The sequence below is a fragment of the Eulemur rufifrons genome, chromosome 27 (assembly GCF_041146395.1).
Source record: "Eulemur rufifrons isolate Redbay chromosome 27, OSU_ERuf_1, whole genome shotgun sequence".
Classification (NCBI taxonomy): domain Eukaryota; kingdom Metazoa; phylum Chordata; class Mammalia; order Primates; family Lemuridae; genus Eulemur; species Eulemur rufifrons.
The window spans coordinates 14881763-14906074 of record NC_091009.1 but is presented as its reverse complement, the minus strand read 5'-3'; the positions used below and the strand labels follow the sequence as shown (position 1 = coordinate 14906074).

At 51.7% G+C, this 24312-nt stretch overlaps 1 protein-coding gene and 1 non-coding gene across 5 annotated transcripts; both read right to left on the bottom strand.

Annotated features, from left to right (window-relative positions):
* Positions 1–30: 30 nt before the first annotated feature.
* NCF2 (neutrophil cytosolic factor 2) lies at positions 31–23943 on the bottom strand. 4 transcript variants are annotated; one of them, XM_069459755.1, is made up of 15 exons: positions 23610–23943; positions 21685–21767; positions 15033–15141; positions 12221–12355; positions 11114–11221; positions 10816–10875; positions 9696–9739; positions 7959–8100; positions 7672–7740; positions 6541–6616; positions 4498–4523; positions 3924–4075; positions 3691–3802; positions 2542–2716; positions 31–1620 (listed from the first exon to the last, which is right to left on the bottom strand). In XM_069459755.1, the coding sequence occupies exons 1-15, from the start codon at positions 23781–23783 to the stop codon at positions 1508–1510; spliced, it is 1578 nt and encodes a 525-aa protein (XP_069315856.1). In that variant the 5' UTR covers positions 23784–23943; the 3' UTR covers positions 31–1507. The 4 variants fall into 4 exon arrangements, with proteins under 4 accessions (XP_069315856.1, XP_069315858.1, XP_069315859.1 ...); XM_069459757.1 differs by lacking the exon at positions 11114–11221; XM_069459758.1 differs by lacking the exon at positions 12221–12355.
* TRNAA-UGC (transfer RNA alanine (anticodon UGC)) lies at positions 11396–11467 on the bottom strand. The gene has a single exon. It is a non-coding gene; the product is annotated as a tRNA-Ala (tRNA).
* Positions 23944–24312: the final 369 nt, after the last annotated feature.

Genomic DNA, 24312 nt, shown 5'->3' with positions numbered 1-24312 from the left:
GTAAGAATTTCAACTACTCACAAGTTGTCCAGGGAGAAGCAAAGATGATCAGAACTTGACTATGTTTCGGGGTTATTTTTGCTTTTATTAGCATTCCAGACCAGTGAATTATTACGGAAAGGGATGAGTAGAAAGAGACTGTCAAAATTTTTTAACGAAGCATGGCTTATGTTAAGGAGTTAACATCTCACTATTTTTATCCCTGTTGTAGCTGTTAATGAGGCAGTTCAGAGATAGTTCATCCTTTTGGTCTATAAAATTCAATAAATCTGATTAGCAGTAACAGTAATGGCTGTTCTTAGCTTTGGGTTGCGTTTCTTCCAGTTGAGTCCAGAGTCCTCAATGGTAGATTGCCGGGCCTTCAGTTGTGTGCTGGTGGAAACCAGTGTCATAGCTTCTTACCGTGAGGTCTGTGTGCTCACTCTGATCAGCTGTCCTTTCACCTAAGTGTTTTTTCAGTCTCCAGTTCACTTCCTAACTCTGCTTTTCACAAGCACCTATGCACTTGAAAAATTGTTAGTAAAGCTATACATATTCTCAAGAGGAAGGAAGGGAGGGGAATTAAAGCCAGGTACTAAGGTCTGGTTGGTATCTATGGAATCGTTCACTCAAGTTAACCCTAAAAACCTGGATCATTGGGTTAAATGGTAACCAGGTAAAACCATAGCATTCTATCTATCTATCTTTAGACATGTTTAGTTACACAAATACTTGATACTGTGTTATAGTTGCCCACACTATTCAGTACAGTAACGTGCTGTACACATTGGTAGCCTCAGAGCGACAGGCTGTACAGTCTAAGTTTATGTAGGTATATTCTGTGATGTTCACACAACTACACATTTCTGTCCCTGTCATTCAGTGACTGTATTACAATAACTTAACAGAATTATTAATCAATTGACTTCCTGAACACAGCTTTTCATCACTTAAGTGTTAATGGCAAATATGCAGTATTGAACTCAAACAAATGTTCCTCTCTGAGAAGGCATAAAGAGATGTAATTCTAGTATTTTAATTCCCTATGGAATTGAATGTTATAAGAGTCTATGATAGTACGGTACAGGAACTGGAATGTTTATACTTAGCCCTTGGGCCTGGACTCTTGATGTCTTGTTTTGTTTTTGTAAGGTTAAGTTTTTTACTGAGGTACCGCACAGAGATGTGCATCGTTCCTAAGTGTACGGCTCAGTGAATTGTTACAATGTGAATGTGTCTGGGTAGCCAGCACTCAGAACAAGAATCAGATTATCAACACCCTAGAAGACCCCCCCCTCAGATACTTCCATCCACTCCTCCTCCCCATAACTCCCCTGCCTACCGTGTCCCAGGAAATCATCATCCTGGGTACTCACATCATTGTCTGATAGGTTAAATTTTAACAGGGAAAATGTAGGTTAACACTTACAAACTATAATGTCCTGGTATGCTGTACAGCAGAGATGTGCTAAATCTTGGAAAGAAATAAAGGATTCCTTTTGCTTGACTTTGTAGGTTGTGAAACATCCTAGGCTTCTCTAGCAGTGCTTTTCAAATCTGTAGTTGCACATTCTTCAACAAAAGCTCTGGGGAAAATGCCAAACTTCCCTTTGCACTCCCCTTCCAGCCATTCTTCATTCACTGATAAAAGGAAAGGTACATGTGGATTTCCAAAACCAGTACAGATCTCTTGCCAGTCATCCCCACCTCCACCCCCAATTGTGATAACAGGAACAAAAGTATTGGAAACTGATTTGAGATTAGTGGACATAGGGTTTAACCATCTTACTACTGACTTCTGACTTAGACATGATAATAAAAGAGTAAAATGGAGAAGAATGATTTCTGTTTTTCAGAAAGTTACCAAATAGAGAAATAAGGTGAAATAAATTGAACAGTAAATCCTTAGATACGATTTTTTTAAGAAGGAGAATTTTATCTGAGCTTTGTTGGGAGTCTGTTTTAACAGGGGGCATGGCCAAAGTGAAAATTCACTATTCGTTGACTCATCAAAGAGTTGACAGTTAGAACTAGCAATGGGTTTAATACATGTTTGTAAAATATAAGGATTTTAATCACTCCTATTTTGAACTTTTTAAATAGAGTGCAGGCATTGTACTAGAGTATGTATAGTCAGACTTCATAATAACACAGTTGTAGATACTAGCTATGTTTTACTAAAAAGAGACCCAGAGAGTTTAATAGTTTGTGCATCAATTCAAAGAACTATAGTTTGCAGAAGGTAAGCATCACATGGCTTGGTGCAAAGGCAAAATGATTCCAGCACATTTGTTAACTCTGGGAATATGGGTTCCAAAACATACCCATGTTAAATAATCAAGATGTTATCTCAGTCTGCTACTTGTTGCTTCCCTGCCCTTTAGAGCAACAGGTAGGGAAAGGCTGAGCACTCAGTTTTGTTCCCTCCAGCAAAACACTAGAAAGGAGATTGAAAACACTGGCTAAAGTTTGGTTTGTATGTTATTGATGTATTCTCTCTGTCCTTGACCTTGTTTCAGCTAACACGTAAATTAGTTTCTGTAATCTTGGAGTAGTGCTTACCCTCTGATAGCACCAGGATTACATCCCCTTTCGCAAATTCCAGGTCCTCTGGCTGAGTGGCTTCGTAACTAAAGAGTGCTACCACTTGGCTCCCTTCAAGTCGAGCTTCTGTTGGATGGTTATTAGCATCAGATTTTTCACTTTCTTTGGATTCATCTGGAAAGCCTTGGTCACCCTGAAATAACAAAGGGCCTGTTAATTGTCCTAATTTCCTGGCTCGCTAGTGGGCACTGAACATCACTAAAGCCAACAGTGCAATGTCCTAGTAGAACCTGGGATATAAACTCAAAGGGAAGTTTGTGATCAGTGCCTCGTGTGGACCTAATATGTTCTTTATGAATATTGGATGATCAGATAATACGCAAAAGATCTGCAGAACCATATATGGTCTTAAAATGTCTTACTGAAACCATACAATAAGCCTGAGAAAGTTAGAATAGGCATTATTAATCTCCCCCCCACCATGGGGAAACAGATTGAGTCACAAGTAAGTGACAGAGCCCAAAGGCAAATCTGGGTTTCTTTCTTAGCACTAAATGTAACGCCCTGTTCCCAGCACGAGCACCACTCGTTAGAAATGCAAGTTTTCAGCTCCATCCCAAACCTACTACATCAGAAAGTCCGAGGGTGAGGCCCTGCACTCTATAAAGTCCTCCAGGTGATACACAGAGCGTGCGGAGCACACATCTGGCACATGGGAAGGTCTCAGTAGATGCTCGCGATGAGGAAGGCGTCCCCCAGATCATCCCTGTGAAATAAATGCTCACTATTTTCTTTCACCCTCCAGTGTTCTTGCCCTGGAACTTAAGGAGGTGAAGAATGGCCCTGAGCTCAGCCTCAAGCCATGACCTCATTCCAGCTGTGGTCAGAGTGACGCACAATTAGGCACGGAGCCTAGAGAGGGCTGGGGGCTTTCTGTGGGCCCCTGGGCCCCCCGGCCTGCTCTTCTCTGGTGGGAAACCCTCCCCCAGCTGCAGCTGGGGTGAGATGCAGGTAAAAGGGAGGCAGAGCTGTGACTCGCCACCCACCCACCGTATCCCCAACGCCAAGCATGGTGCCCAGCGCATGGAAGGTGCTTGATAAATGAATTGCTGAGGAAGTGCCCCAACGGAGCGTGACTTCAGGTGCCCCGTGGCTCCCTGCACTCACCACTGTGTTCTCACACCACAGCGTCAGGGAGTAGTTTTTCACCTGGCCCCAGGCATCCTTCATGTTACCTTCCGAAAGCAACACCAGCTCGTTGCTGTCCCGAGGCCGATAGCTGCGGGATAATAGTAAGAACCAGGTCAGAGACTATCATCCCAAAACCGCCCTCTTCTGACCTCCATGGCCGGCACAAAGCCCCTGGCGGCGCCTCTCACTGCTGCCTGCATGGAGCTCACCTCAGCTTCGTGTGTTCTGGAAGGAGCTCCAGTTTCTTAGACACCATGTTCCGGACATGGCTGTAGGGGAGCCCGGGCTGCGTCTCTATGACCACCGTGTACTTATAGTGCACCTTGAGCGTGTAGGGCATGGGGATGCTGAGCTTTACGTCCTGCAGGGGAGGAAGCACAGGGAATCCCTGAGTGGCTGAGGCTTTCTCTCAGCAACACCCTGGGTCACTGTAGCTTTGTGTATCGGCACAGGGAGTGCCCCATGCTGCAGGGGGAGGCCAGTCAGTAACTGGCGTCACGGTCCCCTGAAAGGCCTTCCGAGGTCCTCTCGCCCACCCTCTGCTTGGACAGCAATTCCTACTGAGCCAGATCTGACCACCAGCTATGGGCTAGCAAGAAGTGTGTGCACGGGGCTGGGGGAGGTTGTTGAGGGGGTCCCTAGCCCATGGACTGCGTGTAAGGTGGCAACCGGCTCAACCCGTCATTGGGACCCTTTCTATGATCCAGAGCGACACTCCCATAATTGATAGCCAAACTCTTTCCTCTTCCACCACTTGTAACAATACAAGGAAAAAAATGTTACCTTGAGCTCTTCTTTATGTTTCTGACCTAAATGGAAAAGGTAGGAAGGAAAGCAACAGAAGATGGCAAATGAACACTCTTGGCCAGCCCCTGCCGCACCCAGAATGAACCCTCTTAGAACAGGGTACCCAGCTTCGTACTTTTTAATCTGTGGGGTGATTATTAACCTTAGTAAACTATGGGGAAAAAAATCTCACTTTGGGGAAGTATGAAGGTCATGAACACATAAACCCAGTCTCTCTTTCCAGGGAGCCCGATGGGTAATTATCAAGGGACCAGCACAACCTGACCAGCCCCCAGGGTTAGCAGGGATTCCAAGGTCGGTTCAACCAGCGGATCGGAAAAACTGAAGAGCAGGGAGTGCACGATGAACCAGGGGTCACAAGAAGAAATACTAGAACCCCTTATTTTCACCTAATCCTTTATTTCTGCGTATGTTTTCTAAAGTGCATCATATATTAATATATCAATAATAGTATACATAAATGTATATAAGAGAATTGTGCAGACAGAAAGCTTTTTACTATGGGGGGTGGGGCACATGATCAAAAAAGACCCCTGATCTCAAACCCAGCTGAGCATTAGAATAACTTGGGAAGTTTTTTCTAAAAATATAAATTCCCAAGCCCCATTCTAGTCCTATAAAAACCAGAATCAAGGGCCTAGGAGTCTGTATGCACTGAAGCTTTCTAGGTTGATATGTGATCCTTGAAGAGCCCCTAGACAGAAAAGATAAGAATGGAAAAGCTGTCAAGGACATTTTGGGGGAGGCAATTGGAAAACTTTGAATATGGAATATACATAATACAGTATGATTAATGTTAAATGTCCTAGATATGATGATTGTATTGTGATCCAGGAAGTGTTTATTCTTAGGAGATCCATACAGAGTGAAATGTTATGAGTCTATAACTTATTTTCAAGTGATTCAGGGGAAAAAAACTAGAGAGAGAAAGGAGCAGGGCAAGTAGATGGTGCAAAATGTTAACAATTGGTAAATTTAGGTGAAAGGTATTCTGGTGTTTATTGTACTCTCAACTTTTCTGTAGGTCTGACACTTTTCAAAATAAAAATGGGGCCAGGCGCAGTGGCTCACGCCTATAACCCTAGGACTCTGGGAAGCCACGGCAGGAGGATTGCTTGAGCTCAAGAGTTCGAGACCAGCCTGAGCAAGAGTGAGACCTCCGTCTCTAACTAAAAATAGAAAAATTAGCCAGGCATGGTAGTCCCAGCTAATCAGGAGGCTGAGGCAGGAGGATCGCTTGAGCCCAGGAGTTGGAGGCTACAGTGAGATATGACGACAGCACCTCGCTCTACCCAGGGTGACAGAGTGAGACTCTGTCTCAAAAAACAAAAATAAAAATGGGGGAAAGGGCATCCCAAGTGATCCTGATGATCAGGTGGGCATGGCAATCATTGATCTAGAATCTGGACAGACCACCTATTTAGTACATCTCTACCAAGCGCTTATTCAGAATCTGCTTAAGCTGCACTACTAATGACAAAAAGCTCATTACTTCCCGAGACAGCTCTCTCCAGGTTACGAGAGATTCTTACGGAAAGAAAGTTTCCCTCGTCACATCTGCCCCCTGGTTCTTTGTCCAGCCCTCAGGGCTCTGCAGAGCAGCGTCTTTTCCAGACACGGCTCCTCAGACGTTGGAAAAGAGCCATGCCAAGCCCCTCCAAGGCAGACATGTACAGTCACTTCCATCGTTCCTCCTTGAGACGTGGTTTCAGCGCTGAACGATCAAGGGGTTTGGCGACTCCCTGAGTCGGGACACTCCCTGCCCCTCAGAAACAGCTGCACTCACCCGGGCCCGTGAGTGTCCCGGGGAGGCAGGAAGAGGGCGCATTGAGTGCGTGTTTGGGGCGGACGGCTGGTGCAGGAGAGGGGTTCTGGGGTTGTACGGTCATCAGCTGAGTGGCGTGTTGGGAGAAGAAGAAACCAGCATTTCCTGGAAGGCTGGGAGAGCAACTCTCAGTCGGAAAGCAGCCTGGAGCGCTCCTGTGCCCAGGCCTAGGGTCTTGCTCTGGGGCCACTAACCTGGTGACACCTGGGGTCTTCCCGGGGCGTTGGAACTGGGAGGAGCTGGGATGTCAAGTTCCAGGGAGCTGTCCTCCTGGAGGTGACAGGAAGAGAGGGTCAGGACCTTCATCCGGTCAAAGTTCTCAGGCAGGGGTGAGGGTAGAGAGAGACCCTGCAGACCCCAATGATCCAGATGCAAATAACTTCCTAAAAGTTGGGGGGCGGGTGACGTGGGGGAGACTAAGGAAAATGTTGGTTAAAAGGAGGAGGCAGGGTCAGCTTAATGAAAACAAAAATCGTAGTAGGAATAAGAATCCTAACCCTAATCCCAATCCCAATCCTAAAAGGCCCTTGCCACCGTATCTGGAAGGAGGATTTCCAGTATGGAGGCTCTTGCCACCATACTGGAAATCCACTGGAGGTGCGGTAGGACAGAGCTCTTGTCTCGGCTGCAAAGGGCACTGAGAAAGGGAAGTCCCACTTCTCATCTGCACGGCATGTGCAGCTCTCCAGTCTGTCTGCATCTAGTGACTGTGACCAGGGAGGGCCGAGCTGACGCACGGCTGGTCGCACAGTCTGGAGAGAGACAGGCGCCACTGCGGCCACCGGATCATTTACAGGGCTGCTCAGATCCAACGAAGACAACTCTCTAGGCCTGGCAGAAGGGCAGCCTCTGAAGGGGCTGGGGGCTGGGGTGGGTGGTAGCAGTTTTAGAAGCAATGGCTGGCAAGGCCCACTTCGATTCAATGCTCTAAAGCAGATATTTTATTTTTAATTGCATCGCACCTGCCAGCACATTGACTGTTCTTCCAGGTGAAGAGGACACAGCTGGGAAGAACCTAACCTGCATACACTGCAGGCTTTGGCTCCCAAGTCACCCCTGCCCAGCAGGGGTCGCAGGGGTCGCAGGGGTCGCAGAGGTCACACGGGTGGGTGGGCCCAGTGGGACCTACAGATGCCTCCGCTTCGCACATCTGGGTTTTCCCCTCATCCCCCTGTTCAGCTCAGGCAGCTGCTGCCACTCAAGGCGAGCTCAGGACCAGTGAGCGTGTGGTCGTGGCAGCGCCTCTTCCACGCCGCCCCCCTCCCCTGCAGGGAGAGGTCTGCAGATGCCGAGAGGAAACGGGCCAGGCCCGGGCACTACCTTACCTGGGGCTGCTGCTGAGGATGGATCCGCAGCTCGACTGGTTCCAGGTAGTTGCAGGGAACGAGCCCCTTCTGCAGTGCGACATCGGAGTGAGAGGGGGCAGGAAAGACGTGCTCGTCGGTGCCCACACCTCAGCACAGGCCGAGTCGCGGGAGAGGGACGGCGCACAGACAAGGAGAACTTGGCTGCTCTGCAGATAAGGCGGCAGGAGCAGACTCTGCTCCGCAGAAAGCTCTGCTGTCCGCTGCCAGGATCCCTGCCCATCCCGCCACCCCGAGCCTCTGAATACCTGCCCGTTGAACATGACCGTGGCCCAGTTATCGTTGCCCTTCTTCAACACAAAGACGATGTTCCCCGGCATGACCTGGAGCTCCTCTTTTGTCTCGGGCACAAACCCGAACAGCACACGGTGAGCCTCCCCTTCCAGAGCCCTGCAGGGGGTAGACACAAGATCCAGCCCACTGCCTAGCTTAGACCACACCCCCCCACACACACACAGTGTTATGGGACAAGCACAATGGACTTGGGACCAGGGACTTGGCTCCGGCTCGCTCTGACTCCACAGTCAGCAGCCTGTGCGACCCTGAGCAGGGTGCTTGCCTGCCCGGGCTCCCGAGAGGTCTAGGTAAGAAACTGCACGTGAACGTGACCCATAACCCCATATGCAGTGGGACAAGAATAAAGAACACCACTAGACAATGAGGCCTTCCAACCCTGGTCCTCCCCTCCCTTCTGAGATAGGTTCCTGGCTGGGTAATCTTGCCCGGCTGCCAGAACTGAGCTGGGGTGGGTCAGGGGACTGTGACCAGGGGATGGCACTAGGAGGAAGTCAGGTGCACGCCGGCTGAGTGAGAAGGACGAGATGGGGAGGTGGAGGTGGAGGAGAAACCACCTGGAGCCTTAGGCCAGGGCAGGGAGGGGGCTTGCAGGGCAGGGAGGGGGCTTGCAGGGCAGGGAGGGGGCTTGCAGGGCAGGGAGGGGGCTGCAGGGCAGGGAGGGGGCTTGCAGGGCAGGGAGGGGGCTTGCAGGGCAGGGAGGGGGCTGCAGGGCAGGGAGGCGGCTGCAGGGCAGGGAGGGGGCTGCAGGGCAGGGAGGGGGCTTGCAGGGCAGGGAGGGGGCTGCAGGGCAGGGAGGGGGCTTGCAGGGCAGGGAGGGGGCTTGCAGGGCAGGGAGGGGGCTGCAGGGCAGGGAGGGGGCTTGCAGGGCAGGGAGGGGGCTGCAGGGCAGGGAGGGGGCTTGCAGGGCAGGGAGGGGGCTGCAGGGCAGGGAGGGGGCTTGCAGGGCAGGGAGGGGGCTTGCAGGGCAGGGAGGGGCTGTGCACGGGGCTCTGAGGCCGCCCTGCTGCCGGCTTCTGGGCTCTGTGCTGTCTGATGGGCGCCACTTTGGAACAGTTAGGGTTTCAGGCTCCCTCCATTCACTCCCCACTCTGTTCCTTTCCCCTCAGCCCTTGCTTTTGTTTCCCAACAGCCCATCCGCTCCTGTGGGGAGCACAGACTGCTCCTGTGGGGAGCACAGACTCTCCCAGCACCGTGGGGGAATGAGCTCATCCCGCCCCCTCGTCGTTTTGTAGCTGCTCTGGTACTTTCTTCATTTTTTTTCTTAACCTCTTTGCGCGGGGGAGCTGGGCTTGCTTCATTACTGAGAGGGAATTCTTAAGAAAGCTGTAGGTTATGTCACTCTTGCTTCTCATTTTACAGAAGAATAACTTCCTTTTCTTGAGTCCTTCCTCTTATTTCTTCAGAAAACATGTCCCAGGTAGGGAATGGGAAACACCCACCCGGGCCAGGGGACGCCGTTCTGGCTTCCTGACGCCAGAGCCTCCTCCCCTCAGTGCAAAACTGACCTCTGGCCCCAGGTAGCTGCAGACAGGCCCAGCGGTCAGCCAACAGGAGAAGCCTAACATTCTAGAAAATCCAACAAGATTTAGACCCTGCCTCCAGTTTCATCTTCTTCACCCCCGTGTTGCTATCGATTCGAGAGTGGAGCTTGGATATTCCGCACACGGATGGATCCAAGTCTAACTTACCTGAAGATCTCTGGGGTTTTGGGTCTGGGTGGAGGCTCAGCTGCCTATTTGAACATCGAGGAAAAATGAGGGAAGGGGAGGGAGAGAACAGGCCTTTAATGGTAATTTGAGCACTCTTTCAGACCACAAAGTCAAAGCACGCGTTTCTGACTGATGGGAACACTGTCTAGGGAGAGGGCACAGGGCACCCTGACCGCACGCTGGCCAGTAACACCTCCCCCCGGCCGCCCGGGTACCGTTTCGCCAGCACAGCAGTTCCTCTGGTGCCAGCGCTAGCTTCTGCAGAGGGCTAGCTGTCACAGAGCAGCACGGTGTCACGAGAGTGCTCCTGACCTTGAGCTCTGTCTCTTTCTCAGGATGGTTTCCAAAAGTCCTGTTCTATAATTAATGTCTGCTATATCACATGACGCTCCTGAGTATTTAAAATCAACTCAGGATGCACTGACCAGGCTAGAATCTCCTTTCAACGTGCAGTCCTTGTGCTACACGGAGCACCTCGGAGTCCAGTGCTCTGGGCTTCCTTCCCCTCTTGTAGTCCCCTGGCTGAGCCGAAGCCTGGGGGGACCTCAGCAAGACTTTCTTCAACTTTATTGTGCAGAAAAAGCTCAAGGAATCTAGATGCCGGCTGCCCTTCCTTCCTCTTTGCTCATCCCGCCCCCCAGAGCCCCGGTGCGGGTCACATTCTGGGCCAGCAGGAATCCTCCTGCCCTGGGTAGGCTGCCGGTGCCATCCTGGGGAGACCAGGGTGCCTGCAGCCCGCAGTGCGGGTGTCCACACTCAGGACACCGGTGCCCGGCACGGTTCCGTCGCAACCACAGCTCGTGTCTTTCTCCACCTGCCTGACCCTCCGCCCCTCGCAGGGAAGCTCTGTCTGCCTTTCTAAGACCCACCGTCACCCTGTTCATTTGAGCCCACTTCTCCAAGCCCAGCGTGGACTGAAAATTGCTCACTCTGGGCACCCGGGGCAGGGACGGGAGGGCAGGTCCCCGCAGCTGCACGGAGGGGCCGTTTGCAAGAGCCCCGGCAATGAGGCGACTCAGCACAAACGTGCTCCCCAGTGAGATGTGTCACGGAAAGCTCTAGAGAGCCAGGCCCATGAGGAAGGCCAGCACCGCCTCACCTGTGGCTGCAGAGGGGCGAACCCAGAGAAACTGTCTTGGTCCACCACAGACGCCACCACCTGGAATCAAGGACAAGAGGGTGTGAGGCTCTGCCAGCGCTGTGTCCCCGACCTTCTGTGTTTTTCCCCAAGATTCCCTCCTCTCTCACACCCCAGACCCATCCTCACTCATGCCTGGTTTCAGAGGCGGATGGTGGCTCTGGATTAGAAGTTCCAGAAACCAGAGAAACTAGCAATCATCCCACCCCTGCTAGCCCAGGCCACAGGCGACTCCGGGGAGTCGAGTGACCCCACCTACCGTAGCCTTGCCCAGGTAATCCTTCTTGGCCAGCTGAGCCACTTGTCTCTCGTTTGGTCGAAACAGCCTGCCCACAGGGATCACCACTGGCTCGTACAGTTTCTGTTTCTGCAACACAGAAAGCATAGTATGTCCCTCTCTGGGAACGGGGGTAGCAGTGCTTGTCCTGCCTCCCTCACTGCATAGACGCGCAGATCCGCTGAGATAACCACGTAACAGCACGTTCTCCAGATTTGAAAGGACGGATCTTCTTTTTTTTTTTTTTTTTTTTCCTCCATAGAGTGGAGATACCGGGGATTGAACCCGGGGCCTCATACATGCAAAGCATGCGCTCTACCACTGAGCTACATCCCCTCTCCCCGGGATCTTGTTATTAACATTACTCTAGGGTGTTAAGGCAGGAGCAGTAGGTTTCGATATCGGCTTATGCGGAGAGGCTGTGTGGCCTCGGTTCATGCCATCTGCCCAGCACCCCGCGTCCCCAGGGGAACTGCGCCCGCTGTCCTGTGACAGTGGGGTTCTCTCAGCACAGGCAGCACCATCGCCACGAGGGTGGTCCAGGACCCACACAAGGCTCGTGACAGTGCTCTTTTGGGACTGACGTCCACTGACATGGATAAGCAAAGACTGACTCAAGCCCTCTTCTTCCTGGTCTTTTAAAAATCGAATTTAAAACTAGTTTCATTCCCAAATATGCTCAAACCATGGACAATTTTCACCCGTCATTCATATAATCGATGCATTCTTGTGGAAAGCTGTTATGTGCCCAGCACTGCCCCCAGCTATGAGGACTCACTGGTGACCAAGCAGACACGGTCTCTGCCTTCTTGGCGCTCAGAGGCTGCACTGCGCCACCCCAGCCTCCAGCACCCTGTCCCCGACTCCGAGGGCGGTGTGATGCAGGGGCTCGGCCGCCCCATACTCCAGGCCCGAGCTTCTCACACATGCACCAGATCTTACATGGAACTAGACCCAAAGATCAACGTTACCCAGAGCTCACAGAAAGGAAAAGCACCACTGTTACGGTGTCTCACTTGCGCGTCCTCCGAGACAAACGCGAACCCAATGCAATGCTCTCACGCCCTGCATCTCCAGTGACACACTCACCCAGACACACTCCATGGCCTTGTCGATTTTGGAATGTCTGGGCTCAGACTTCATGCTCGAAGCCAATGCTAACTGTTCTTCAGCCTTTTTCCATTCCTCCTTCTTGGCGTACATGAAAGCAATATTATATAATACCTAGAAAAGGACAGACCGCGGCATGAAACTTGAGACCGCTCCAAATCAGAGTGCCAGGGAAGGGCTCACATGTGTACTCTGAGAGTGTTGCCTGGTAACATTTCTGCCTCTCAGCAATCCTGGGAAAACCTAAAATACAGCACAATTAGTCTTGCTATCGAGTTACGTCAAGCACAAGCACGGTGTTAAGAAAACGTGCTGTAATGCACAAAAATCCAACATGTGCGTTCGCCAACAACCAAGTAAGGTCAGAAGGGGACAAGAGCTACTGTGTTGCTTTGGTATGAAGAAGAGTGACTTGATCAGAGCCCCTTGAAGGGGCAGAGACAGAGCTGGGAATAAAATACAGGTGTGTGGCTTCCCACCCCGGCTCCCACCACCAAGCCTTGGCTGAAACACTGGACAGGTGCAGGGTGGAGAGAGGGTTCCAGACGCATCGTCCTGTACCGTCCCCAGTAGAACCTGGCACAGACCACGTGCATAACAAGACTAACAGAGCAACGCACGTCAAGAAACTCCACGGGCAGAAGTCCCGGGGAGCTAGAAGGAGACTTGGCACAGAAGCCAGGGGGGTGCTTCCCCTGGGGTGGGGAGGGAATGGCAAAGTCAACCGTAGTTACAGTTTTCTAGGTCTCGGGTTGGGTTGTAGGTTCATAAATGCTTATTTTATTATTATGTTTCACAACTTACACAAAGAAGAAAAAAACTACTTGACTGAAAGGAACAGAAAAGATAGGATATTGTGGAAATAGGGGCGTGTGACATTGGAGGCTAGGTTATAAAAAACGTTGACACTCTGTCTTAGTTTCTCTGGGGTCACTTGCTCTGGGAGACGCCAGCCGCTCTGTCGTGACAAGACAGCAGCCCCAGGGAGAAGTTCACGTGCCCAGAACCGAGGCCCCCTGCCAACAAGCCACGCTAACTCGCCAGGCGCGGAGGGTGGCAGGACCGGTGTTTCCGTGCAGTTGGTGGCTGGTGCTGGATGACGGGGACCCAGACCAAGCCCAGACGTGGAGACTGGGCCCCTTCCCGGCCTCCTTCTGAGCCTCGGTGGGCTGCGGCCCCCTGCGTCCATTGGCTGCCCCAGGCCACCCTGACCTTCCCATCTGGTTCTCCGTCGCCTTCTTTGAAGACCTTTCCTCACAACTGGTTTTTATGGCTTGATGACTAGAAAAGCTTTGACACTCAAAAAAAAAAAACAAAAACCACAAAAACAAACAAAAACACCTTATGATTTCTCAGGAGCCAGGCTTGCAGGCTTGTCTTGTGGTGGGAAGAGAGAGAGCATAGGTAGGGATGACTGGAGGGTCTCGTGTGGCAAAGAGGGTCTCAGATCCTGAAAAGCCCAGCCTCACGTGCAGAAGCCCACTCTGTCCAGTGGGTCACGTCCATCCCAACTACAGGGGACACTCCTCTCATGGGATTCCACTTCAACGCAGCTGTGGCATGGTCCCTTTTCTGGAGCCACTTGGTCCCCCAACACTTTGATCTGGATAAGTGGTGGGGGGGCGTTATTGGCAACGTCTAGAGATAGTTTAGGTTGTCACACTGGGTGGGGGCAGTGACAGTGCTATTAGTATCTAGTGGGTAGAGGTTAGGGATGCTGCTAAAAATCCCACAACACATGGGACACCTCCCCCGTGCCCCCACAATAAAGGATCGTCTGGTCCAACATATCAATAGGGCCATGGCTGAAAAACTCCACTTTAGAAGCGGGTCGGATGCCAGCCAGCCCCCACTGCAAAGCCTCGTCCGCCCAGACTGTGAGACCCGAGGGAAGCTGCCAGTCGGCTGCAGGGCTGGGACGGGGCTGCTTTTCCCCAGGGGCCCAGGGCAGCTGTGGACTCTATTATTAGCCCCGAGCGACCCTGGGAATACTTGGCTTCTTGTGCCTGAGAAACTAAAGCAAGTGGACTTTTTTCAGTGATTCTTCTAAAGAAAGATCCGTGACATTTGCAGGAATTTTACTTTTTTCCGAAGCTACTGGTGTATGTTTGGGAGTGGGAAGGGGTGGGAAGGGCTGATTGTTAAACGTACATGAACCTTCAAAATCAAAGCCGGTCACGCGTCTCCCTTTTGATCATACAGGAAAAAAATTGTTCTATGGAAACCATTACCTCGACTTGTGTTTTGAGCTGTTCTTTGAACAAGAGGGGACGTATTTGTGCCAAATTATCCTCATTCGCTCTTTGGGTATCAACCAAGTACATGGAGTAAGAGCGATTAATAGTGGCGTGTGGTCTGTAACTTGGGAACTGAGCAAGGTGACGGCAGGTCCGGCGTGGAGAGTGAACTCATGATTTGGGATTTGTTAGTGTCATGCTGAGCAAATGGCTTGTCACCCTGGATTGGCTAAACAAGACACGGAAGTTATCATGGACACTGTCACAGGCCCACACACTCATGTCCAGCCTCCCTTCACAGAGCCCAGCGGCTCATGTTTGCATGCTCCTTCCAGCCTCACCTTATTAAAACGCACACGCCCTCGCCTCACTGATGACTCCATGCAGGGCCTCAAGTCATCCATCTGAGTCTTTCCTTAAGGGAACGCCGGAGTCCCAAGACACAGGAGGCAAAATGACCCTCCCGAGCTCCTGCAGGTGTCCCCAGATCCCTGCGCGTCTGATCAGTCCAGCCACGAGACCCTCCCGCCCGGCCGGGCCCTGCCCGTCCTCACCTCACAGGCGAACAGCTTGAACTGCAGCCCCAGGATCTTGTAGTCTATGAGCTGGTTCCCGCGCAGCTGAGTCAAGGCCTCCTTAAGGTCTTTGATGGCCGAGTCGTACCTGCGGGACAGAGGGAGAAGCTGAAGCCGTGCAGGGTGCGGGGGACAAACGAATGCAGAGTGAAATGGAAGTGCACGTCCGCCTTCCCCACCCAGCTCGCTGGGACGCGAAGCCTGTCCAAGTCCTTTCGACCTGCTCTAGTTTCTTAACAACCCCGGGCTCACGCATTCGAGAGAACGCAGGGGGACCCGATGTCCCCGGGCTGTGCGTCACGGCAGCCCCAAGTGCTCCCGTCTCAGGCAGTCACAGGGATTTTCCTCTCTTGACTGCACACAACTCCCACCTCTCTGACAACCTGGCTTGTCGCTTTCAAATGCAGCCCTGGTTCCCTCTTGTGAGCTCCCAGCAGAGCCGGCCCCTGCTCGCCCCCGTGTCCCTGCGGAGCCTCAGAGCTGCCTTGGAGCACTGCTGGCTCCCGGCTGCCCACCAGAAGGCCAGGCCCACCTGACTCGGCTCTGAGGGCCCCTTCTCACAGCTGCTGACACCCCCTCCCGCCCACAGCCTTCTCCCCTGGCTGCTTCCGAGTCCAACTTCGATCTTGGTTTCGTGGCCTTCTTGGTCTCCTCTCCCCTGCTGCCTCCTCCACACACATTGGAAAAAAGAAGAGAGAAACCATCGCTTGAGCCAGACAGTATTTCTAACGCTGCTCCCGGTTCAGCCTTGGGCTTCGTTGGCCTGGTGTTGCGCTGACTGGCTCAAGGTGTGCCAGGGCTGCTGTCCTTGGATTTGGGGCAGAGAATGGCGCTGACCACATCAGCAGGGCCCACAGGGCTGTGGGCAGGAGCTGGACACACACCCCCGAGGAAGCAGGCCCAGGCCTGGCCCCGACCTCGACCTCCACAGAGGCCCCGGGGAGAGGGCAGCGTTGCTGGGCTGCACCCCACGCGGCCTCCTGCCTGGCAGGAGCAAACTTAGCTGCCTGGTTGTGGCTCCCACCTGTGCAGCTGGACCAAAAGTCCCGAGGCCACTGTCCGATCCAGAGCTGCCATCCCGGCTTCTGTTGGAGACAAGCCTGGGGTCTGGGCACAGGCCGGCAGGGCTCCGCAGGGTAGTGTGGGGCCATAACGGGACCAGGAAGCAGGAACTAGACCCAGCAGCTCTGCCACCAACCGCGACACCCGAGCAAGCTACTGCCCCGGGCTCAGGACGCACGTCAGGAGCAGCACAGCGGTGAGCAGCCCAGGCAGGAAATTATATAAAGAGCACGCGCTGTGCGGGGCTTGCTAGCACCTGCATCCAATCTCCAGAGTCAGAACACCTGGACGTGAGTCCTGACTCTGCCACTTACTAGCTAGTGATGAAGGGCAAGTTATTTAACTGCCGTAAGTTTGTTTCGTCATCTTTAGAATAAGAACGTAATAATAGTATGTGCCTCCCAGGTCGTTGTGAGAACTAGATGAGACGAAGCAGCCAGGTGGTTAGGATGGTGCCTGGCACACACAGTCATTTACTATCATAATTATTTTTTTTCAGCTCTAAAACTCTACCAATTACATTCATGCACCAGTCATTTATTATGTGCTTATGTCAAGCACCGTGCCACAGAAGGTATCAGTAGGAGATGTAAAAATATATGGTGCGGAAGCTGGAACTCTGATGCCCGGGAAGCTCAGCGCTGAGCACAAGGGCTGGTGGCCAAGAGAGTCCTGGGAACGTGTCCCCAGGCTGCTTGCGGGAGAAGCTGGACTTGCCCTCACCGTTAGGTGTGAAGTCACACAGGGCCGCGGCAGCAGTGGCTGCAGGAGGAACGAGAGAGGAGAGCCTGGGTTTGCAGTGGGAGGATGGCTTTCTCTAGAATTCTCGCTGTTAATAAAGATTGCAAAGCCCATTAAAAGCAGGCAGACCACTCCTTGAGAAGCAGTGAGCATTTCAGGTCGTTCCCACGAGTTCCTGGGAGGGTAGAGAAGGTACTCTGTCGCCGCTCTGTGTGATCCGGAGGGTGGGGCCAGGCCAGCGCCGGTGTCCTGTAGCAGCTGCAGTTGCCACCGTGTTCCACTGCCCCTTTGGGAGCTGGCAGAAGGTCCCAGAGGGCTCGCTTTTAAGCGCCATCAGCACTCACCTGCAAATGGGCCTTCCCCTCTGCTGAGCCAGCTAAGTGGTGGATTTCAGCCTGGAAGTGGCACCACCTGGGACTACCTGGCATTGCCTGAGCCCGGCAATCACCTGCAAATGTGCCTTCCCCTCTGCTGGGCTACGTGGTGGATTTCAGCCTGGAAGTGGCACCACCTGGGTCTACCTGGCGTTGCTGAGCCCGGCAAAACTGCCCTTATAATTCTCCAGCCCGTCAAGATGTCTAAAGATCAGGGCCCAGTGGGAGGGAGAGAGCGCGGACAGATTATTCAGTGCTTGCTTTGTGTTTAAAAAGCAAAACAAACCAAAAAAACCAGAGTGGGACCGGGTGTGACGGCTCAGGCCTGTAGTCGGGGAGGCTGAGGCAGGAGGAGGGATTGAACCCAGGAGTTCGAGGCCAGCCTGGGCCATATAGGTAGACACCACCACCATCCCCCACCAGGTCTCTGAATTAATTAATTTTTAAAAAACGAGGTGGGGGTATCCCTGCTAATAGTCGTTGTTAAACATGTCTTTGAAACACGGGCGTGCCTCCCAGCCTGGTGGCTGCCTGCTGCAGGCCTCTCCTCGGGGCCTCCTCTTGTTTACCCAGAGCTGCACCCCGGGGGGTCCACTATGACACACAGCTCTCCTTCCCGCTGCACAGGGTCTGAATAAGCTCAGTATGAAAATTCCAAAATAGCATCCAGCCCCATGTGCAGGTGGGCCTCGCCTCGGCAGTCCCTGCCTCCCTCCTGCCGGGTAAGAGTCCTTGTTCCTGCCATTTGGAAGCATCCCCTAGGAGACGGCCAAGGTGCTGGCGGCCCCTGCTTTCTTCACACCCACGCCTAGTGACACCCCGCTGGGCGCCTTGGCTGTGCTGGGCCCAGAGCCCCGGCTTCTCCCAGGCAGGGGTGCTCCGGCCAAAGGCAACCCCCCCGCTGTGGCTCTTCACAAGCTCTGAGCTTGAGAGGGTTTATAATCACCCTTTTTTTGTAATACTCCCGCAAAGGTTTCTTAGTAGCTGCTGGAGTTCCTGCTTGTTCCTGCGCTGTGGATGCCCCAGGCAGTCTAGAATCCTGCACTTCACACACTTGCACCCAGGATAATGGAGTTCTGCAGACTGAAAGAAGTCAGACGTCAAACACCGTTGGGACGCTGCTGTCGGGGCTATGCCAGAAGTTTGCGGCCACCCTCTTTCCCGTTTCCAAGTCAGCAGGGAGGAGGCTTTGCTGTGTCGCTTTTTCAAGCTGCTCCACCTAAAGAGTCTCACCATTATCTTCACGCCCTCAGATGCATAAGGCAGGGGATCTGAGAGACAACTTAGCGCTCTCTCCCCCTTTCAGATGACAAAGCTGGGGCCAGAGAGGTGACACAGCTTGTCCAGGGTCATCACTGAGACACCACTTGCCTTCTCAGAAATAGATGCTCTAACTGTGTTCTGTTGGAAACGTATAACGACAGAAGAGCAATACAGCAACACATGAGAGTAGGGGAAATAGAAAACTCAGCCATAACAGTATCACCCTAAAACAATTCCCTCTGTAATCTGAGGGAATTCTTAACCCACTCATTAAGGAGTAATTTCTCTGGCCAGGGCACAGCGGCTCACAACTGTAAGCCTAGCACTTTGGATGGCCTAGGTGGGAGGATGGCTTGAGGCCAGGAGTTTGTGACCAGCCTGAGCAACAGAGCAAGACTCTGTCTCAAAAAATGTATATATATAAATAAAAAAGCAATTTCTCTAAGTTCCCATGGGACTTATTTTAAAATATCACTTAAATGCTGGTTGGGGTAGTTCATGCCTGTAATCTCAGTGCTTTGGGAGGCAGAGGCAGGAGGATCACTGGAGGCTAGAAGTTTGAAACCAGCCTGGGCAACATAGCAAGATCCCAGCTCTATAAAAAATAAAAAATAAAAAAATTAGCTGGGCACAGGGGTGCATAATAGGGGCCACTGGAAGTTCTTAAGCAGATCACATTGACTTTTTAAGAAGATCATTCTGGATTACATTGGTGCAGTGGCTCACTCCTGTAATCCCAGCACTGTGGGAGGCCGAGGCAGGAGGACTGCTTGAGGCCAGGAATTCGAGATTAGCCTGGGCAACATAGCAAGAGCTCATCTCTACAAAAAAAAAAAAAAAATGTTTAAATTATCCGGGCGTGGTGGTGCACACCTGTAGTCCTAGCTACTAGGGAGGCTGAGATGGGAAGATCACTTGAGCCCAGGAATTCGAGGTTTCAGTGAGCTATGATGGTGCCACTGTACTCCAGCCTGGGTGACAGAGACCCTGTCTCAAAAACAAAAACAAAAACAAAAACAAAAAAGCACTCTGGAATTTTGATGGAGGCAACAAGACTAGTAAGCTGGAAAATCAGTTTGGAAGTGACTGCAGTAGTCCTGGTGAAAAATGAAGGTCTGAACCAGGGCAGTGCTTGTGGGAATGGGGAGAAATAGGTAAATTTAAGAGCTATTTAAGAGGGCAACCTGATAAGATTAGAGAGAGAGACACTCTGGGTCCATCCCGGTACAGATTTAGTAGCTGGCTGGTTAGAAGTAGAGGTTGGTGGTGTGGGAGAGGGTGGCCTTACCCAGAGATGGATGCTTAGGGTTCATATATGGACTTTCTCGTTCATGTCCCCTTGAGATTGTGCATAAAAGAATGTATGTGTGTTTCTGGGAAGAGAGTCCATACATTTTGCCATTTAACAATCACTGCTGTAGTCATAAAAGGGAAAAGGGTCAAGAATAGAACTTTAGGGGAAATACCAACACTTAGGGATTGTGCAAAAGAAGCCAGCTTGGGGTGGAGAACAATGCCTCGTTTATATGACTTCCTCATTAGAGAGTTGTTCAGTTAAAGATAAAATTCGGTAGCTTTTTCTCTCAGATTTCATTATTACCAATCACAGATTAGTTGAATCCTGGGTCTTATTCCTAGATCTTTCCAAAATCTTTCTAACTCAAAATCTTAGCCTTCCAAGCCGTGGAACATGTGGGCCTTTTCCTGTGGAAATTCCTTCTGGGAGCCTTCCCTGTTTCACCAGTTGTTCTCATTTCAGGCTGTTAGAGCTAATCAGAAGAGCGGCCTCTGAGTTTGTCTTTTGAGATTTAAGAGCAGCCAGAGGATTTCTGCTTGGCCTCCTGCATGTCCTATCCATCTGCAGAGCACAGAGGGTGGGGGCAGAGGGGATGTTAAGAAGGGTGACAGGGCACGAGAGGCGTGATGCGAGCCCAGGCTTTCCCCAGATCGTCTCTGTGTCTGGGTTTTCTTTTGGGGAGACTTCACTGCTACTTTTACTCATTCAGGTGATTAACTACATTGACATCTTTGCAGTCCTCTGAGCTTCTTGTTGCCCTTGGCAACAGCTGAGCACATGGGTTTTACGGGCTCTGTTTCTGACCAAACCATAGGACCGAATCCCTTCAAGGTGGTACAGGATGGGAGCCCGGGGCCCTCCCTGACATCTGGACACCCTCTATAGGAGCCACCCCCTGCCATGCTGCCGCATGACTGCCCACCCACACCCACACCACGCTCAGACCGTTTCCACTATTCGAAAGACCGTTCTTCATTGGCCTGAGCAAATTCCTCTTCCCTAGAACGTGCACACGCTGATGGAACGGTTTCCACCAAGGGGCAGTTTCGCAGCCCCCAAAACATTTGAAATTAACACTTAGAATTTCTGTCCTTTGTTATTTGTATGTTTGTGACAAGGTATTTGTAGTAGATGGGAGGAGTAGGAATAGAGATTAACTTTTATTTATCATATTTGTTTATCGTATTTGTTTATCATTTTACCAATTATTTCACGTTGACTGTAAACACACCAAAAAATGCAGATGGGGTAATAGAGGAAAATGAATTTCCCTATGATCCCACCATGTGGAACGAATTACTGTTAACATTTTGTTTGGTCTATGGCCTTCCAGACTTTATTCTGTGAAACAGAAATGGGATTGTGTCGTACGCACTGTTTTGAAATCTGTTCTTTTAAATTTAACATCTATTGTGAACCTCTTCCGTATTAATATATATGCTATTGATTTATCTGTATCAATTTATTCTTATATAATGTTAATTCATATTCTCATTTTTGTGGCTGAATTATATTTCACTGACTGGATGAACCCAGGCCTTGAAAATACATTTTGTTGGGATGAAGCCAGACCCTGTGACAGCTCAATACCTCCTAGTCGCAGGCCACCAAGGGTGTCCCGTGAATCCGAATCTCAGGCCCATGGTGGTTACATAGGCTCACTGCGGGATGCCACAGCTGACATGAGAGGGTGGCAGGCTGCCTTCCCTGCCTTCCCTGCCCAGTGACAGCTTCTGCCTCACATGCTGATCTATTGCATAACTGCCCGAGAAGAGCCGGTCCTGCTTCCTGGCAAAGGCGGGGAAGACATTTCTCCAACACCAAGTCAAGCAGCACTGAGACCCCTCCGGTTTCTCTTTGAACTTCCCCAGCCTGGACAACATTGGACACTTACTTCTCTGTCCGGTAGTAGAGCATCCCTCGTTGGAAGTAAGCGACTGCCAAGTGCTTGTCTTGGTTAATGCTTTTGGTAAAGGCCTGCAGAGAGAAGGGTCCATACATGGCGTGGAGCAGGCAGTGAGGAGGTGTGAGAGGAACTGGGGGGAGTCAAAAAGGAGCATGAGAATGACTGAAGTCTTGAAGGCAACAACAGGCCGAGGGTTCAGACACCCTGCGTCAGAATACTCGGTGTTGTCACTTCCTCATTGCATGGCATGTGGCCAGTTACCTAATCTCCTTGGACCTTAGTTTTCTCTTCTGTAAAATGGGGATATTACTAGCTGCCTTTCAAGATTATGGGTAAGATCAAAATAATAAAATTGATTGAAAATAAAAATAACATAATTAAAATATATAAATTGTCCTATTTGTTTACTATACAGATTTGTTTCTTCCGTGAATATCATGCAATTAAAATACTAACAAATAAGATTGCATCTAAAATGCCAGTAGGAAGGGCCCAAGCAGGAAAACAAAGAAGGGAATGAGAAGGCCGAAAGCGGAAGAGTGCAAGGAGAAATGGAGACCTGTGAGCGCGAAGGCCTGGAAGCCGAGTGGTGATCAGTGGCCCTAGGGCCTCGCCAAGAACCCACGCCCGGGACAAGGCAAGAGCCAACAGTCCCTGCCGGGACAAGGCAAGAGCCAACAGTCCCTGCCAGCCCAGCTGTGCCCAGACTAGCTTTGTCCTCTGCTAATCTCCTCTCCCAGGCAAGGGGCACTTTGTCTCCATCAGCCCTCGAATGTGTCGTGCTGCGGGCTCAGCCCCCAGCACCCCCCTGAGATAAATATTGAGGGGAGGTGGCGCTGTCCTCACTCCAGCCAGAGGTGGGGGATCCTCGCAGGCTGTCTGCCCACTTGTCAGGCTGTGAGAGCATTTGGAGCCACTTCTCTCTCGTCAGGTGGGTGTGGCCGAGGCTTGTTTACCTGCAGGTGTAGTGGGAGGAACTGGCCCTTTAAGGGCACTGGGGAGTTCCTCATCTGTCCACACACTGCCTTGCATAGACTGGCAGTAAAAGGTGAAAATAATCACTAACTTGAATCCAGTGGTGTGAAGTTACACAGCACATTAATCGTTGGCGTCTCACTTAATGCTTATGCTGTTGAAACTCTCAAGAAGTTGAGAGCCAGAAGTTTACGCGGCTTGCTTTAGAGCAAAAGTCCAGAAAGAGGCAGGGCTGGGATTTGATCCTAGATATTCTGCATCCAAACTCCATTCCCTTTCCACCTTACCATGACCTGTCTAAACAATGACTATTGGGAATGCTCAATCCATAGTAAGTTATTTGAGAGATAAAAAATGTTTGAAAAAGATACCAATACACCCCACACCATGCCTTTGGCAGACATCGCTACCCAATCATGCTATGATTTCCTTCTGCCAGCCTCCGAATCCGTAAAAACAGTCCCTCCACGGAATTGTAATCGATCAGAATTGTCACTTGAGATAAAACCTGTTTTTTATAAGTGCCTCCCCTCAGTCTCTTGGGCGGGCAAAGCGGATACGCATATTCTTGGAAAGCCAAAAGCGGTGTCTTACGACCAGGTGCGAAGTGGTGAGACAGATGGAGATCCTGTGTCCAGCAGGAGTTCTCTGAAGAAAATCTAACTAGGGGAGTCTTCACGAAGTTGTTAAAGCGCGATTACAGGATGATCTGAGTGCAGGAGATGGAGAAGGAAGGAGGCGACCCAGGCTGCCCGTCCCAACCACCCGGGGAGCTTTTGAACCGAAGCCCCAGACCCGTCCCCAGGCCAATTCCACCAGGCTCTCGGGGGTGGGGCCCGGGCATCTTTGTTTCCGTGAAAGCTCCCTGGAGGTCGGATTTCTGGAGTGCAAGCGGGTTCAAAGCCATAATGACAAGCCCGGGGGAGGGGCGCACTCACCTTCTCCGCGGCGGGCAGGTTTTCCAGGATGGTGTGCACGCAGCCCATGTTGAAGCAAATCCGGGAGTGGGGGTCCTGGACGGCGCCGAAGGCGTCCAGGGCTCCCTTCCAGTCCTTCTTGTCGGCCGCCAGCACCCCCTCGTTCCAGAGGCTAATGGCCTCAGCCAGGGACATGGTCAGGGGGAACCGGAGGCGGACAGAGCTGGCGGGAGACAGGAGAGGCTGCCCCAGGCGCCCAGGTGTTCCTTCCAGGCCTGCTGCCGGGACGGGCCCCGGCCTCCCTCGAGGCGACTTATCAGTGTTGCAAACGTGTCAGGAAATGTCCCCACCTTTCGGCAACTGACGCAGAACCCTACCGTGGGGCAGAAAAGGAAAGAGACAGAGAGCCCTGGTGGGGGCGGGGTGCGGAGGAGGGAGGAAGTGCGCCGGATGCTGTCCCCGACGGCCCAGTTCCCCAAACTGTTCTGCCCTGTCACCCGGCCTCCTCTCGGCCTCCCACCCGCCTCTGCAGCCGCTTCTGGCCGGTGCTCTGCCCCCAGCCCCGGGGCGACCTCCGCAGACCCTTGGTCTCCCCAGGCCTCGGTTTCCACAGCTGTGTCACCTGAGGGTGTTGGACGAGACTCATAACCCCATAGACTGTATTGATATGTTGGTTTTATCTTGAGCTAAAATTAGCAATAAGCAATTTTTTGAGACAGGATGG